The sequence below is a fragment of the Dermochelys coriacea genome, chromosome 18 (genome assembly GCF_009764565.3).
Source record: "Dermochelys coriacea isolate rDerCor1 chromosome 18, rDerCor1.pri.v4, whole genome shotgun sequence".
NCBI lineage: Eukaryota > Metazoa > Chordata > Testudines > Dermochelyidae > Dermochelys > Dermochelys coriacea.
In genome coordinates, this window is record NC_050085.1 from 16,793,323 (window position 1) to 16,812,005 (window position 18,683).

The 18,683-nt window shown below is 49.1% G+C and overlaps 1 protein-coding gene across 1 annotated transcript in view; it reads right to left on the bottom strand.

Moving 5' to 3' along the window:
* LOC119845152 (Golgi integral membrane protein 4-like) overlaps positions 1 to 18,683 on the bottom strand; it is a 74,433-nt gene that overhangs the window by 2,486 nt on the left and 53,264 nt on the right. Inside the window, 5 exon segments of the mRNA XM_038377030.2 lie at positions 4,571 to 4,582; positions 4,584 to 4,643; positions 8,433 to 8,600; positions 10,877 to 10,944; positions 15,967 to 16,166. Of these exon segments, the coding sequence (XP_038232958.1) occupies positions 4,571 to 4,582; positions 4,584 to 4,643; positions 8,433 to 8,600; positions 10,877 to 10,944; positions 15,967 to 16,166 (508 nt within the window).

Sequence of the window (18,683 nt, forward strand, 5' to 3'; positions counted from 1 at the left end):
CTTTTCCCCTCCCATTTCCTGCCTCCACCCCACCGTCTCCCATCTGCCATCACACAACATCCCTGTGACAACTACAGCACTTATATGGAAAAACAACACTCGGCTGTACTTTAGCACACTGTAATGCAATTCAGTGGCTAGAATCAAAGAAAAGGAGCCAGCATCATGAGGTCTCCAACAACCACCAGCTCCATGCGGTTTGGGAAGCGTGTCTTTAGAGTGAATGCCAGGGCTCCATCCCCACCAAACATCGAGCTGGTGCGCCATTGCAGAGCTGCCCTGATACTACAGGAAAACTCCAGTACAGAATACAGAGATGGCTAGATCTCGCTACAAAGGGAGTAAGTCCCTGACAATGGTGAATGAATAGCCAGGTTTTTAGAAGAGGGAGAGAAGTCCTTGGAGGAACCCAAATGACTCCAAGAGAGAGGCAGGCTATGTCACACCACCCAGGCCCACAGGAAAAGCTATCTAAAGCAGTGCAGTCAATTACAAAGGGCAGGGAGAGAAGCAAAAGAGGTCAGTAACACTCCGCGTCCCATCATGTCACTTTCTTTGCCAGCAACCATCCTTCCCACAGGGAGGAACAGCAAAGCTCATGTCCTACATTGTACAGGACTGCTGCCTTCCTCCCTTGAAACTTCAGGCTGAGCCCACAGATTTACCACCCATCAATCAACAAATGCACACCCCACACTGTGATCTCTGATACAGAGGGAAATGACTTAACGCCCCTAGAGGAGACAGCCTCCTCTCACGTAACGCTGTCATTTGATATTAGGAAATAATGCCCCTCCTGGGCCAAGGAAGCCCACCCCCTGCATAAGGCAAGAGAGGCCTAGTGTTCAGAGCACTGGACTGGGAATCAGCAGATTGAGTTCTATTCCTAGCTTGGCCACTGGCCTGCTGGGTGACACCGCACCTTTTTGTGCCTCAGTTTCCCCATCTGTAAAACCGGAATAATGATACCTCATTTGTAAAGTGCTTTGAGATTTATGGATGAAAAGAGCTCGACATTATTAATTATTTGCTCTTCTTACATGCCGTGAGAGAACATTCAATGGGCTCAGTGGAGATGGTGGGCTGAGGACTCCCTTCTGACCCAATCGCAAGGCCAGACCTACGGCTAAGGGCTGACCTCGCAGTATGCATGGTGTTACGCACAAGCAGTACTAGCTTTTACAAGGTTTGTGGTGGGGATCTGGCTGTCGACTGCAAGCCCCAAGGAGCTGTTTATTCAGCTTGCGCTTCAGGCCAGCCTGGGGTGAGCTCTTAAGTAAAAACAGTGGGAGCAAGTTGATCCCATCAGCCAAAGGGCAGTGGTAAGAGAGAGGCAGGAGATGGGAGGGTGGGGAGGGGAGATATCTAACTGAAGCCTCCCCTAGCCAGAGGCAGGAAGGGAAGGGGACACTGCACTGGTTTAGCTGGCACTAAGGGGAACAGCACTGCCAACCCTAAATGATCAAAAACCATCAGGTGGGGCCCCAAAATCATGAGACTAGCTTAAAAATCATGAGATTAAAAATACATAAGCATGAGGGTCTTTTCCTTTGCCTTTGAGCGTTTAGGTTCATGTTTTCCAGCTGCTCTCCTCTTCTCATGTTTATTTACTCCACGACAGAGGTCGCACGGCAGAGCTGGGGTCAGCGCTCCTCCATGTTCCACCCTCAAACCCAGCCCAGACTGGCAGATTGTGGGGGCCTGCTTCACTATCCACCGAGGTCAAGGGAGTTATTTCACCGGATTTCTATGAGACTGGGATCAGCTGACCCTGATCTGCAGAAGGGCTCAGCACCCACAGCTCCCACTGAAGCTCAGGGGGAGGCCTCTGAAAATCTGGCCCCTTTCTGCCATTGCAGGTCATTCATTTCCCAAACCGGGAGCCAGGAAACCTCAGAATCCCCGCCTGTGAGGACACATCCAGCTTCCACAGATGGCGGCTCCTCAGGCACAGAATGGAGCAGGTGAGGAGAGCTGGGCATTGTCTAGAAATTGCTCATTAACCCGCATGCAAGTCATCCTCCCCCACGCCTTGCATTTGCATTAGAGATCCCTCTTGTCCTGGTTTTGAAGTGGAAATTACATTTCAGTGTTACAATCAGATGGTAGTAAAAATTCAAAAGGACTCCACAGGTGGCAATAAAGGGCATCTCCCTGTCTTTTCGCAATCAAAGACCTCAGGGAGGCACCGTCAAAGGCAAAATTAGCTTGCCGGGGTGCTGCGATTTAAATACTGAATTCATTTTGGGGAAGAAAACTTAGATCTTGATAAAAAAAGAAAAGGAGTACTTGTGGCACCTTAGAGACTAACAAATTTATTTGAGCATTAGCTTATGCTCAAATAAATTTGTTAGTCTCTAAGGTGCCACAAGTACTCCTTTTCTTTTTTGCGAATACAGACTAACATGGTTGCTACTCTGAAATCTATTAGATCTTGATAAAACAGCTCCCCATACACATACACACAAAACTCCCCGTTTAAATGGAAAATGGTTCCCGCAATCTTTTCTCTTTTGAAGTTAAATGGAAATGGTTCAATTGAAAGCTCTGCCAGCATGGCTGCGACAATCAGGTTATTCTAGTGCATAATGCCAGGCAGCGAAAGTGACTCAACATAGCTACAAGCAGAAATGAAATGTGGTCACTGCCTAAGCTAAGGGCAGGGCAAATAAACCACCAAAATAAAACTTGCCTGTAGCGTTGACAATTTCTGACAATGTCCCAGCTCCTGGAGTCCTGAGATTAGGTGTGAACCTCAGCTTTAATTACTTTAAAAAAAAAAAAAGTTTCTAGCACTCCTGGCTGTGGAGAAAATTTTGAAAATGTGACTCCATAAAAGGTCCATAACCAGAAGACAAATATTATTAATTATGTGTATTACCACAGGAAGAACCACCAAAAACTCTTATTTCTCAAGGGTCACAGACCTGGCCAAAAAAAAAAAAAATTAAATTGAGCTGGGTTCCTGTAGGGTGAATTTTTAAGCATTGTCTTACCAAACCTGCTTCTCCCAGATAACAACAGCCATCACCACTACCACTACATTTTTCAGACCACATTAAGCCCTGAGAACACACCATAAAACCCTTGGCCTAAATTGTCCAGAAATGAGTTGAGACTGAGACTGCCTAGCTTCAGACACCTTAAAGGGTCCTGATTGTCACATGGCGGGTGCTCAGCACAGGCTGAAAATCAGGCCCCCCTTTTACAGCTGTCTCAAGTTGGGCACCTGAGACCACAGGTCACTTTTGAAAACGCAGGCAAGTAATGAAGAGAGGTTACCCGCGGCTGTAGGATGGTTCTCTCAGAAATCTGCAGCTTTGTTTTGTTCAGACAAGTTAACTGTGTGCTTATGCGCCATTGACTTGTGTACATACTTGCATGTTTTGCTGAATCAGGGCCTTCATGGCTCGAGGCGTGAAATCCAATCACCCACCTATCTCAGCTTGCATAGCAACAAGCCATTTTTAACCACTGATCATGCATTTATATCAGCAATGTAGTAGCTTTCCCCTCCGTGTCAGCATCCCCAGAAGGAACCTCGGGATTCCTGGCTCTGGCTGCAGCAGAGTTAACAAGAAGTAGCTGAAGACAGGTAATCGCTCTGTTTTAAAAGCAGGCAGAAGCCCAGAGGGACAGTTTCTGTGGGAGGCACTTATCTCTCGTCCATTATTAATAAACTGGAAACAAACAGACAGCACAGCAAAACACAGACGCACTGAGGAGGAGGGGGGTTTTGAACTCTGCTCCCAAAATTAGACAATTTAAACAAAAGCTGAGCCAGAGTGCAGAGCTCCTAGCAGGATCGGGCCTTGGTTTGATCAGGGTGGGAAAGCCACGCTAATTCGGGTCAGGGACAGAAGGGAAGCGTCTAAACAGCATGGCGGCACCTGTACAGCCTCGGTGCTTTGGAACGGCTCATATACGTCATTACTAATGTGGGGGGAGGGGATGAGGATTAACCAAATTAAAAGCTTTGTTCATCCTATTTATCATCCAGGGCCTGATTTGCAACAGGTGCTGAGCACCAGCGAGTCTAACTGAAGAGAAGGACAACTTGGGGGTGCTGAGCTACGTTGGAAAGAAGACCCTATTTGTGCATCACGCTACTACCCGAGGGCCCCCGTTGGAATCGGGGCCCATTCTGTTAGGTGCTGCACAACCGCATCGGATAATAATGTCACCTAGCTCCTCCACAGCACTTTCCATCAGCAGATCTCAAAGGTCAGTATCATTATGCTCATTTTATACCTGGGGAAACTGAGGCACAGAGAAGGGATGTGACTTTCCCAAGGTCATCCAGCAGAGCCAGGAATAGAACCCAGCTTTCCTGAATCTCAGTCTAAGTGCTTTGACCATTTACACTGCAGAATGGCACAGTCCCTGTCCCAAAGAGCTTACAGGGACAGGCAGCCTGACTCCTATTCCTAGGGGCGTTGTGAGATTTCCCCTTACAGCTGTCCCAACGCACCGTCTGCCCAACCGCTGCACCAGGCTCAACTCCTGGTCTCAAACACACCCGCAGCCGCACGACTGAATTGTGAAATTGAAGAGGACCTCAGTGTCGTACAATTTCTTGCTCCCTGATCCTCTTGGTAGTCGTCCATTGGCTCTTCCCTGGCTTTGTCTGGCCCAGCGGCATCCTGGAAACACAGGAGGGCAGACATTGGTAGGTCAGCCTGGTTTAAAGGCCCCCAGAAGCACCTTCCCCCCCAAAAACTCCAATCCTGACAGAGTGGCAAAGTAGCTTTGGAGACCCAGATTTTCATGTATTAGAGCCCCAGGTCTGGAGGCTGAATCAAGACCCTGGAACATCAGAGGTGACCCCATCTCTGTTGGGTGCTTGTCCCAATCAATGCTTCTGCCCCTTTTATCCCACAGGCAGCCAGGGGGGGCGGATGGAAGCAGCCAAGTCATGCCCGGCAGCCACGCGCCTTCACATCAGCCTGAGCATGGGAGCACTCTCATGGTAGGGATCAGCCCTGTGCCAGAGCCCTGTGTGTGCAAGCGGTCACCCTGGGTTGAACAGTCCCTCCAAACAGTGGGGAAGCATCTGTTAGAGACAGAGAGAGAGAGAACACGAACAAGCTAGCTGGCAGAGATGGGCAGCGATCGTACAGTTTGAGCTAGCATCCAAGCACCAGGGGAGTGATGTTCTGGGCTCTACGAGGCACCAGTCCCCCATTCCTCCACCCCACTGCAGCTGCCCAAGTCACATTAGCAAGCACAGCCGAGCGCAGACCTTCCAGCCAGGAGCCGGCAGCCAAGACCATGAGTTCTACTTGCTGCCCATTAAATGAGTAGATGGCAGCTGTTTGGGAGGCAGCCTGAGAAAACGAATAGCAATTCAGCTTTCCTAGTTGCACAGAGGGCTGCAGAGTGCCCCTGTGGCCTGGGGAGGGCCACTGGGCTGTGCAGCTCGCACCGAGAAGGTCTCTGAACAGGAAACAGGAGCGCAAGGGGGGGGGTAATGATCGAGAACTCTCTCCACGCACATGTAGGGCCCACAGCCTCAGCTGGGGTCAATCAATGCAGCTTCTCTGACTCCAGGTAAGCTCCAGTGATTCGCATCAGCTGAGATCTCAGCTTGCAGGGAAGGAGGCCCGGGCTGCTGCAGGGCACCATGGCCAAGCCTGTTAAATAAGGGCGTGGGCATTGAGAGAAAGGGTCCGTGGAGTGGGAAAGTCACTGGATCATTCTCCTCTCAATAGTAATGGCTGAGGGCTCCCTGCTCACTTGGGAATATTCATATTCCTTTGAGTCACGGGTTCAATCCTGCTGGCTCTGTTCAGCTGTTCATCATTCTGGGAGGCAGCATGGTCCAACAGGCTGGAGCCAAGACTCCCAGGTTCTATGTCCAGCTCCTCCACTGAGTCAGAGGTTGGCACCAGTGGCATTGGCTCAGGAGAGCACCAGGAGTGGTATCGGGCAGGGTATTATGCCCCGCATGAGCCTGACTCCACCCATAGCAGCCTGCCCAAGCCGCAGAGTTAGAGACAAATAGAGCTGGATCTGAGGGGAGTTTCTTGGAGCTTTTGCTGGCGAGTGTGAAATATTAATGCTTTTGATAATTTACACCTCCCAGAGAGAAGGACTCAGACACACTGATGCAGCTTCTGATTTACAGGCCTTCACTCAAGGCAATGATTCAGCAGCTCCTCATTCACCTGACGGGCTGAGCTGCGAGCAGGCTCCTGCCAGAGCTGCAACGACTCATGTCACCCTCCAGACCTCACCAATAGGACCCAAAATCAGCTACCCTTCCAAATACCTTCCCCATTGGGCCCACCACGGAGCTAAATCAGAGCCTAAGGGAGCAGTGCTCCAACACCCAAACCCAGCTGACCGCCCCACTCAAGAAAAGGAGAACAGAAGCCAGGCATTGTGCTAAGGTTTGTAGCGTTCACATGGTGGTGAAGGAGCAGGTTGAGCAGGGAGATGCAGTAAGAGAGAGAAAGGGAAGGAAACAAGAAAGGAAAGGGGAAAAATAACAGACAGGGGGAGGTTCTGTCCTCTGGTTAGTTCTGTCTTCTCTAGGGCTGTTGACTTTATCCTTTCTTGTCAACCATCTGATTGCCAATGCCCTATTTATATCCTTGTGCTTATGCAGCTCTGGCTGCTGCAGTATCTTGATGCTGCAATATAGACCGTAACAAACTCGTGAGGACAGCCATCAGAACATAACAGCAACAGCAGGGATAGAATGCCCTCAAAAGCACAGGCCTCTCCACTTGGACAACGGGAGATCACTGCTTCCTATGAGCAATATAGGACTTATGATACACAATTGTGCAGTTCTGATTCCATCAAGTAGTTCATTAGTAAGAAACTGACCAAGCTGATTAAGGAGTTTAATTTTCCTCCCAAAGGAGTGCTAGTTTGCACAAGTTCTCTCCGCCAGAGCCCTCAGGTCTTTCGTCCTAAGGTACCGGCGCTCTGTCCAAACAGCGTGAACAGCTCAGCCTAGCCCTATGCAAAGACAAATAGTTTAAGGTACAAATTCTTTTCTCACAAAGGGGCTGGAGGGTTTTATTCAGCAGATGCAATCCTGCAGTGGTGGGTTCTTTGCTTCAATGTCTATTCCATTGGTTTGGAGTGTTTTTAGGACTTGCTACAATCATCGGTTTAGAGCCTGACAGAAAAATGCTCCTTTTAAAAAACAAGTAACCCAGAGAACTCTCAGCAGCCTGTCAAAACAAGCTAATATTTCCCTGCTCCAGAGTCTTGCTCCAGAACACAAAGAAGCGCTTCACAAGGTGCAAGCAAGCATCTTCTTGGAGGAGACAAGATTCTCCCTTGCACAGCGTAATTGCCACCAATCCACCATGGTCGCGGCCACATCACAGAAACACAGGAATTGCCAGACTAGACCAAGCAAGGTACATCTAGTCTAGTGTCCCATCTCTGACAATGACTACAACCAGGTGCTTCTGAGGAAGTCGCGGAGAATCCTGAAGTAGGCAAAGAGGGGATAATCAGTCCCCCCACATTCAATCTCATCCTGGATTCTAATAGTTTAAAGTTGGCTTAAGCCCCAAAGTAAAAGATTGTCCAAAATTTTGATTGTCCTTAAGTGGTGACAGCCAGGATATTCTGGCTATCAGTTTCCCCTTTGTGAGTCTAGTTAATTTCGTGGCCTTAACTCCCTAGGATAAACAGTGAAGCTCATTGCCACAGGGTCTGAGGAAAAAGATTTGCTTTGATCGTTTTGAATGTTTCCCCTTTTAATTTCATTGAACGTCTCCTGGCTCCTGTCTTGTGAGACCGAAAGGAGAGAAGTTTCTGAGTTACCTTCTCTAGACCCAGCATCAGCTCAGAAGGAGGGTGTATCGAGGGCCGCGGGGCCCTTAAGGCTCTAACAAACTATAGAGACAGCATGGGATATGCCAGGATTCCCAGTTTTCAGCCCTCCTGTCGTTATACCTATTGCAATGGTGGCAAGTGGCCATAGTTGGAATAATAAAGTCCACCTTACAACCACATTTCTTCCCCCTTCCCTTCACCCCCTGAAGAATTAAGGTCTTGGGAAGCCCAGCTCCCAAAGCGGCACTGGAACAGGCTGAAGAGCAAGTGAGACATGTTGCGCAATAGCTGGTCAGAGAACAGGTGCTGCCATGTCAGCCCCAGAGCAGGTGGAAGAGGGAGAAAGGAGGGCAGCTTGCCAGTGACTCCTGGAAGCCAAAAGAAAAATTGGTCATGACCCAGCTGGGACTCCATAACTACAAGCTGCCCAGGAGCAGGGAGATGATGGGAAGGGTTCTCTCACTGCCAGCCCATCACAATACAGCACAGGAGCTTGGGAGTAAAAATTCTCATGGGGGACATGCATCCTCTCCCTCCCTCCTCCCACTTGTAGGGCCAAGAACCCTCTTCATCCCCCCCACCCCGACACCCCTCCCTGCAGAAATGACTTCCCCATCACATTACATTACCTTCAGCGGCTTCTTTGTCTCCTCTTTCCCTAGCACGCTGGATTCCTTGTATTTGTCCGATTGCACCACCTTCTCCTCAAAGTCTGGCCTCTCCAGCTCGGCCTCCTCAAACTCATCTTCCCCTTGATTATTGGGGTCCTGAGCAGGGTCTGCGGCATCATCAGGCATCTGGGTGAGAGAAGCCTCTTGTGAACACCCAGCACCCCTCACACCCAGGACACACGGTGTCCAACTTGAGCTGGCTTTTTCCAGCACTTAAGCCCAGGCCAGTGAGGGGGAGAAGCTACAGCTGGGGACACCAGCTTCCAGGAAGGGCTTCCCCCCTCGCTGCAGTAGTCCTCCTCAGCCGGGGCTCAGGGTTTCCCCACATCACAGTCTCCTCAGATGAGATTGTAAGAAGTTACGGCTAAGGAGGTGATGGGGCCTAGCAAGAAACAGGCAATCTTCTTTGCTTACCAGTAATCTGCCCCCTTCACCTCACTTTCACCCCTGCTGAAATCCTATGGCATTGTGTGCGTCTATCCTGTAGGTCTCATCCATCGTCCAGCTACGTCGGTAAACGAAGAAACACTCTGCAGAAGTTGAGTCTTAATGAAGTTCTTAGGAAGTCATTGCATGGAATCTTTAGCATGGGAAGGAAGGAAACCACCTCACATCAGAAACTTGGTTTCCCTCATAGGCAATGAAATAACTCATTGGCAATAGGTGTAATGACCCTAAATCAGTCCCCTGTGAAAGGAAGAAGCGGTACTCTCTGTTTATCAAACTGACCTCAGAAGAAAAAGCTGCCTTAGCCAAAACAATCTGATTTTGACAATGCTCTACACCTTGTTATGTGCGCGATGCTTTTCAGATCTAAAGCTCCGGGAACCATAAGCCAAGATGGTGTCCTTGGCACAGATGTTCTCAGGAGGTACATCAAACCCTGAGCTCCAGCAGAGAGGGGCAGACACATAGCTCCAGGTTGTGGGAGATTCAAGACTTCTGCCTTGTAGTAGATCAGATAGAAACATACCCTGTCACTTAAATAAAAGAATGGATCGGAGGGAGAGGAGGCACCATCATCTCCTGTGCTTAATATCTGCCATCGTTTTGTTTTGGTATTCTCCTCTGTAGGTCACCTGTGAAGAGTCTGTTTCCTCTAGTGGAGCTGGATCAGAGTTGACTCCTATCTGGGGGGAATTACCAGCTGGCATGCTCAACGAAAACATCGATGTTCTCCTCTCTAGGGAGGGCAGAGAAAGGTGAAAGCCATGTGCACGAGTCAAGGTCATGGATAAAGGTGTGATGTCCCCACGGACCTGCAGGCACCACGGTGGGCAAAAGAAAGTCATTCAAGCTGGAGGTTCAAGGCCCCTGCCGATGTCATGGAGGCCAGGGAGGAATGCCATAGAATATCAGGGTTGGAAGGGACCTCAGGAGGTCATCTAGTCCAACCCCCTGCTCAAAGCAGGACCAATCCCCAACTAAATCATCCCAGCAGGGCTTTGGAAATGTGTAGGGAAAGATCACTTCCCTCTGAAGTTATTACTCCTCTTTCTCCACTTAGGGGTGCATGGTCTCTCTCCTTTAGCCTCTCGAAGCCAAGAGAAGGCTGATAAATGGAGCTGAAGCTCTCCCGATGGACATCGATTACTGAACTAATATTGCTTGGCACTTCCATAGTACGTCTCACCTTCAGAGCACTTTACAAACCACCAGCGAATTAGCCAAGCTAGCCCTACCGTCGTCATAAACACCAGTCAATGCATTGCCTCCCCGGAGCTTGTCAGATAAAATGATGTGCCAGTATATTTTTTCCCCTGCAATCTGACCATCTTTACAGATGGTTGAAACAACCTCCTTCCACTAGTGCAGTGGTCCTAGGTCCTTTTCTACAACCAGCACCTGTTCCTGGGGATCCCTCCCCCCATCCACACAGCAGAGATCAAACTGGGGCCTATTTAGCCATATGGAAAGGCTGGGTGCTGAGGGCCCCCTGAAGTAACAGGTTGTGGCCCCCAAGGTGAGAGATTCTGCAACTGGATTATATACAAGATGTCATCAAACAGCAAATAAATTATCCCCCCTCCCCGCATGTGCACACATGCTCTGTTTGACCAGCTCTGCTTCACCTAACACCCATCAGAGAGAGGTAATTTTGCTTGTTTTTAAGCTAAGAGAAATGGAGGCATAGAAGTGACTTGTCTGATGAGAACTCATGGCAGGTACTGGGATTAGAACTCCCAGCTCTCACTCTGTGCTGACCATACCTCCCCATTAGCACTCGAATGGATGCTAGGAAAACCCCTACTATTTTTCTTTAAAACAACACCTCTTGGGGACGGGGGTGAAAAGATCTGGGAATGATGTACTACATGCACTGCATGGAAAGGTTCTGCTTGAATGGAAGAGTTTGGTGTCCAATCAGATTCAAGTGATGACAGCATGGTGACGTCTCTTACCATTGGCTCCTGGACCACTGCCTCTTTTCGGGTGTGGATATTCTCTTCTCTTTCAATCATCCCAGCATCTGCAAGAAAAATGAAATGAGTAAATCCGTCCCACCAAAAGGCTCATCCAGGGAGCAGCAAAACCCACAGGGCACTGGCAATGTGACCATTGGCCCCATGCGCCGTGGAAAGTTCTCTCTCGCCTAGAGAAAGAAAGTGAACTGATCACTCGTGCCTATCTCGGAAAGACACCACATTGGGTTGTGATGAAGCATCATTGGAACCAGAGAGCAGGCTAGTTTCCACACTACGGAACAGGTATAGAGTGGAAGCTGATGCTGTGTTGTCTACCTGTCTCTGCTGACAGTCTGACACAATAGCATGGAGGGGTGTGAACTGCTCCCATTCATTGTAATGGGTTAATCCTGGTGCTAATGATAGTATGTTAAAATGTCAACACTGACTGTTTCATCAACGATCACATTAGTAGGCATCAAGCTAACATGCTTATTTGCCACTGCTGGATGCAAGGACAGCGCTCGGGGAGCTAGTTGCTGTCAAGGGCAATGGGGAAAGAAGCAATTCAATCCCCTGCCTCCAAGATCTGAAGTCACTAGCAGAGGCACATTCACTGCCTCCTTGGTGCCAAAATTCAAAACCACCTCCCGCATATTCGTGGGTGCCAGAAACCCCCTCTACCCAGCTGCCAAAACCTCTCCTGGCATCTATGGTGCAGGTATGTGCTGGCGACACAAGAACCTCTGGAACTATTGACAACTGATGACGTGAGGAGGAGCGGAAAACACATTTAACACCAAAACAAACATACACTCCCAGGAACATGGCACAGACTGGCAGTGCAGGGGGGATGGGTGCAACATTTCAGGGTCCAAATCTTGGCATCCATCTTGTGTGCTGCGTAGGACAGTGGCCTTGACTCATGGTTCTCCCCTATGTCAAGTTTGCAAGACAGACAACGCCACATAACAGTAACAGCTTTTGAGGGCCAGGATTTGTAAGGCCACCTTTTTGGAGGCTTAATGATCCTTAATGTGCCAATTATGCCCATCTGCTTCCTGTTAGGTGGCAAGGTAGCTGGAGTCAGACCACAGGGCGATTGGCTTACTGAGCCACCGGATGCTCAGTCACTCCATCTGTACGTTCAGGAAATAGTCTCTCTCTCTGTCCCTTGGGCTACTGCAGAGGCTGGGTGGTATCCATGGAAACAACCCAGTTGCGCAGCCAGTCAGAGCATCGCTCCGGGCCCAGCCGTGCCACGGCGGGTTACAGGTCGGCACCACTTCGCCCTTCGTTGGCGCTTGTGTGGCAAGGGAGAGAGGAAAGGGGAACCGCACAGAGCGTCGGTTTTGGGGGAAGCAAGGTGGCTCATTATGTTTATTTCTCCCGTCGTACATTTGGGACCCTGGACAACCCTTTGTTTTGATCAGAGGGAGGCCCAAACCCCACCAGATCTGGATCCAGATCCAAGTGGGTCCAGCTACCACATCTGGTTGCGCTGGCTCCAATGGTCATGCTGACCACTGCAGCGGCAAGCAGAGCAGGTTGATAGGGGTGATGCAAAGCAGCCTCCAGGATCAGGCTGCCCTGTTCAGCCTGGTGTGTAATCTACAGGGCAAGCGCGGTCCCAAGGGACGGATGCAGCAACAATCTGTAGCTCTCCAAGGGGAACGCGAGGTGCCGCACCCACTCCTTCACCCCCCAGTGTGGTAGGAGCTGGAGAGATGAGGAGGCAACACACAGGTCCCCTGAGGGTGCACAAAGCAAAGGAGGGGCATCCCATAAGGCTCTGGCCAGTTAGAAGCCGAGTTTATGAGCTGTGAAGAACATCCCAATGAGAAATCATGGCGGCCACAAGATGGCAGACTGCGGGGTGTAAAGCAGGGCGCGCTGGAGGGAACCACGGGGTGCTAACAGAATAATGAGATGAGTTTCTAGGATGATTCCCCCATTCAGAAATGATCCCCCCTCCCATTAAACAGCTTGATTCATTGTAATCTCTAATCCTGGGGTGCAGAGATGGTTCTCCCTCCAGGCTTGTGGTCCAAGTCTGGCTGCATTAGACCTGGTGTCTTTGAGGCCTGGATGTGTTTTTAGTAAGCAAAAACAAGCAACAGAAAAGTAGTATTTCTGCCTGAGACGCTTCTCAGGTCTCCGGGGGTGGGAAGACAGTGAGGACTAATCGCCCATTTTGACAGTGCATCATTTATTATCCTTCTCCTAACAATCCTTGACAAGAATGGGCCTTAACGAAGGCCGGAGGCAGGGAGTTGGGTCAGTGTTTCTGTGCTGTCTGTCATCAGCATTAGCCAAGTTTTCCCTCTTGAAACATTAAGTAAGAGACCAAGAGGCAACAGGACTCCCAATTAGATAGTTTCATGGCCTGGGCTATAAAGTCGTTCCTAGGGCGTTAATCCTAATTAAGATGTGGAGGCAAGTCCTGCTGGTCCCAACACTCCTCCCATCCCCACCCCCCCAGTGCGAGCCCGTTTCTTCAAAGAGGAGTTTGCTTTGATGTGAGGCAATTAGTTTGATTCTTCTGAGGGAATTTGTTGAAAGCAGGGCATTTAAAGATGAAATACCAGCTGGGTCCTTCTATGGAAAGGGACAAAGCATCCGGGCTTTGAAACAAGAACATGGCTTCTTCTCTTTCTCACGCAACCCCCACACTTCTCTGTGTCCAGTTGTCTGGACCTGATCAGCACAGGATTAGTTTAATATCTAACATGTCCAATATTTGAGAGGTTCTCCTGCACTGGAAGGGCACTGACCCAATGATCTAGATCTTCCTCCCTATCTTTATTATGGCCTTATTATCTAAGCCTCTGTTAGTCATACCGACCTGCATCTCTGCCCCTCACCACCACCGCTATTCCTAATCTGAGCCCTCTCCTGAGCAGAGAATGAAAACTGTGCCAAAATCCACTGCAAGGGTTCAGGCTGAGACCACCAAACTCATTTTTGCTTGTGATTTGAACCCAGATCCCCAGAGGCTGAGGATAGACCCAGGAGCCCTGACTCCTAAACTTCCCACTCCACCCACTAGCCAACCTGTCTAAGGATATTGCATTCAGAATCCCAGTGACAGTTAGATATAGGTCACTGACCAAAGGCAACAGAGACTTTGTTAGCTCAGCTTGGTCTAGTAATCCCATATGGTTGCATCGATCAAATCTGCATTACACGGTTAGCCTTTTAGACCCGAGCAGTTAATCAATATTTGGATCTTGTGGATTGTTTCAGTTAAGGACAGAAATTGATGATGGAGTCAGGTATTTCTTTGATGCAATCCTGTTTATTTACAAAGAACGTACATCAAGTCCTGTTTCCCTGAACACACTAGGAATCAAAAAGCAGCAAGACAGTTTCTCTGTTCAAAGATTCCAGCCAGCAATCTGCTCAAAAGCTCTCACTTCGTTTTTTTTTCCCCCTCAAGGTCACACATTTCTCTCGCTGTCTCTGTGGCTTCCTTGTTGCCTTCACTGTTTGAGGTGTTCCTGTCGCTTCTCTCCTGCACACAGATGCACGACTACAATCAAATATATCCCTCATCCTTGCATTTGTTATCAGATCCCCAGGAAACTCCTGGAACCACATGTCCCATCCACTGCCCAGGCTTGAAAGCAGTCTAGTCCTTGGGCAATCATCTTCTGTTGTTTCAGCTATCACTAAACAGAGGGGCAATTCATTGTTTCCCTCAGTTCCCCTGTTTGGAAGACTGAAGCTGTCCTGCATGATAACAATGACAGTGGTACCATCGCCCGACCTTCAGCGTAACAATATTTATACATTGTGCCTGTGAACTGAAGCAGAGATAAAGGCTCCTCCCTCGCAAATCTCAGCTGGTGAATTATTCACGAACCAGTTTCCTGGCCTGATCATGGGTCACACCGGGTCAAATGCTTCCCCCCTTCTCCCCTTTTTAATGGCTTCCCTTGCAAGTACATTATTAGTTGGCTGAGCCAGTCCGGGAGTCTGAATGCAGCTGGAGCAGCAGAGGGTACAACTCTAACATGTGCCAAATGATTTGAGGGCTGGTCTCCCCCAGCTGCTCAGACACACAGACTTTGAGTCTTCCAAGATAGTTGCAGCTGCTGCACTTGTCTGACTGACTAATGGAATTAGCTGGCCTTTGAAATGGCTTGCTCTTCACCCCCAAAAGGATACTGGGAAATTCATCGCCATGATTAAGATTGGAATCCCTCTTCAAAAACAAAATCACATGGGAGATTGAAACTCAAGTTTTGCAAGAAACAGTGGAAGGGGATTCTCCATCCCTCTCTTATAGATGGGAAACAAACTGCTGCAACCTGTGTGAATTCCTGGCACATTGCTTTAGTACGTATGACATGCATGGCCCGGAGAAAGGAGACAGGTCAAGGCTGGATAAAAGGGCCGCCCTATCCCCAATAACAAGATGATGCACTGCAGTCCTCAGATGACAGAGGAGAATAAGGGCAATAGCATCTCCTGTAAATTACTACGGGAGGCAGGTCCTTTCTCCTTCCATCCCTAGGAAAACAAACTCCTTAGTCATCCATAAGGGGACTGCAGATGTTACGCATGCTTCCTCCCAGAGGCAGGAGCAGGGAGGATGTCAGGGGATTCCCAGAGCCAGGCTCCATTTCTGCACTTTGCAAGGCAGGGAGGAGAAGAGTTTTAAAATTCCTAGCAATTGTACCTCATTCGCAATGAAACATGCCTTGGTTTACCTGTGCTCTGAGCCTATCAGTGCTAACCCTAAGCAGGGCTGGGCCATGTCAGTATTGAATGGGAGTCCTCCCAGGAACACTGGGGAAGTGTATGAACTAATGCTGGAGACACTGGGGGGCTGCAAGCATTCTCCTGCAATGCTGACAAACTAACGGGACCGAGCTAGGGCATGAGGCAGAGGGAACAAAAGGGACTAGAAACTATGGCAAAAATGACCAAGTTTGGATAATTTAAATACATGATATCTCCTGACAAAAATTTCAAATTAAAATTTCTCTCTTCAAGTTTTGAGAGACTTCCTTTATTCAAAAAACCTCCCCCTTGGTAAGCACAGGTCATTATTGTACTTCACTGCATTTTGGAAACCATACCCATCTCGAGTTCCTCATCATCCGTCCCTTCCTTGTCTCCTTCCCGATTGGCTATCGCATGGTCGGCCCCTCTTTGTTGATTGGCCAGCAACAGATTGCCATTCTGCACAGATCTGGTGTCAAAGTGAAGGTGCTTTGGGTAACCGTGCACTTGTTCCTCATCCATTCGGGCGTTCACTTTGTTAACAATGTCTTGCCAGCTGCAGCAAAGAAAGAAATAAAAACAGAACAAGCCACACAGCTTGTTGGCATTTCATAATCTAAACGCAAGCAGGGAAAGAAAAGAAAAGAAAAAAACAAAACCAACAACACAGAGAGAAACCCACCTCCCACACACGCAAAACTCCTGCCTAATTGTACATCTCAGGCAAAGGGGCCAATAGAATTAGTTATCCCTGCAAGCTACATGGAAAAGCTACAAAACAATTAATATGCTACACAAATGCCAAAAAAAAAATGCTTTAATAATTGCAATGTATATTAGAACTGCTTAATCTCTTATTCATGCACTGTGATAAAGTATCCATATAGCAGTGGCAATATTTTCTAACTCCAAATTGATATATTTTCATGCTTCCCACATATTAGAAGGCATAAATTTGCCTTTTTGGAAAAATACCAGACTTAAAGTCCTCTAAATAAAGGTTGAGACATAAAAAGTAATAATGCTACTTGTACCACAGTCTTATAGTAATTGGTCCAACTCTGAAGAATCATTATTGAGAACTATAGAGTTTTGAACTACGAGCGTAGAAAAGCTTTTTTAAGAAAAATAACGATACAGTAAAAGCTTTGTCATCTGGCATGTTGGGGGAATGGGGGGGGTGCCAGTTAGTCAAATATTCCGGTTCACTAAGAGTTATACTTACCGATGGAATACCAATTTTCCGGGATGAGGCAGGGAGATAGGGTGTGGGAGAGGGTATGGGCTCTGGGCTGGGGGTACAGGCTCTGGGGTGGGACCAGAAAATGAGGAGTTCAGGGTACGGGTGGGGGATCCAGGCTGGGGGCAAGGGGCTGAGTGCGGGGAGACATGAGGGTGCCGGCTGGGGGTGCAGGAGGGAGTTTTGGGTGTGGGAGGGTGCACAGGGCTAGGAGTTGGGGTGTGGGAGGGAGAATGGGTGCGGGAAGGGGCTCAGAGCTGGGGCACAGGAGGGGTTTTGGGATGCCAGATCTGGGCAGCGCTCACCTGGGCAGCTCCCACAAGCTGTGACATGTCCCCACTGTTCCTAGGAGGCGGTGCAGCAGATGGCTCTGTGAGCTGCCTCTGCTCACAGGTACCCCCCCCTGCAGCTCCCATTGGCCACAGTTCCCGGCCAATGGGAGCTGCGGAGCCCGCACTCGGGGCAGGGGCGGTGCACCGAGCTCCCCACGGCTGTTCCTCTGCTGAGGAGCAGCAGGAACACGTCGCTGCTTCCAGGGAGCCACATGGAGCCAGGTAGAGAGCCTGCCAGCCCCGCACCAACCAGACTATAAATCAGACTTTCAATGAAGATAAGAAATGCCAGTTTATAGAGCTTTCCGGCTGGTAAAGTGCCAGATAGCTCTGCTTTTACTGTATAAAAAACTTGTTGCAGTGTAGCACTGCGGATAGCCTTTTCCTGGTCTATTTTAATAAAATCTCTCTCATAAGCTCTTTGTAATAATTGTGACAGATGTTGTGGTGAAAGTCTACTTGGGTGTCCTCTTTCGGGGAGGTGGGGAGGAGGGGGAGGTGTCTGTCTCTGTTAGAGCCCGACCTCTGCGACTAGCCTGCGAGCCTGACTCTGAGCTCTGGGGGAAGAACAGGCAGCTCCTTCTGGCCAGCCATGAGCTAGGCTGGGAGTTTGATCCTTCCCTGTAAATGCTATGCCTCAAACATGCTCCTGTTGCTACCTGGATCCACTGTCTGTCTGTCTGCTTCCCTCTTGGCACAATAAGGCTTTAATGATGGTTGGCAACAGGACAAATGCCAAATGCCACGCCCTTCTTCTCCTCAATGCTGCCATCTCTGCAGGGTACCTGTACCAACCACTGGGCTCAGAAGCCCATCTCTACATGGCTAGTCAGAGGCTCCACTCCCTGTCTATAAATGTGCATTACAGATGGAGAGATGGGTTGTGGAGGGGGCTGTAGAGGGGTGTTTAAGGTAGAATACCTATGCAGACATTCTCATCCAGTGCCAGAGGGAAGTGTCTTTTATGCAGGGTACAAAGATGGCCTAGCCTTCTCCAACAAGGGGGTCTGTTCTCCACCCAGCTCATTGCAGAAACGCCACACAATGGGCAAGTTTCAAATCACCCAAGCACCTAGCCTCGTGCTTCTGAAGATCTATAACACACTAAGAGCCAAACCCAGACCTTGAGATTTACTCGAGTGGCACCTACCTACACCAGGCCTGAACATGGCCCTGATTTCTGAGGAATGCCTTCACATTTTTAGGGGGTGAACCTAAAGGTTCAGAATCCTGGGAAAGCCTCCAGAAGACCAGTTTGCTTCTCTGAACACTTTGTCCCCCCGAAAGTAGCAGGGGAAACTCTCCAGAATAGTTACCAACCCTTGCAACATTTCACCACTTCCATCACCAATCCCAGAGGCATGGAGACTTTCAGGAGTGAAAAATGATGGGCATTACCAGAACTTTAAACCTCAAAAAAAACGGCTTCAGTTCACGTTCAGATTCCTCCTTTATACAGCCTGAGATCCCCGATTCAGATGCACACCTAGCTGAGATTTTC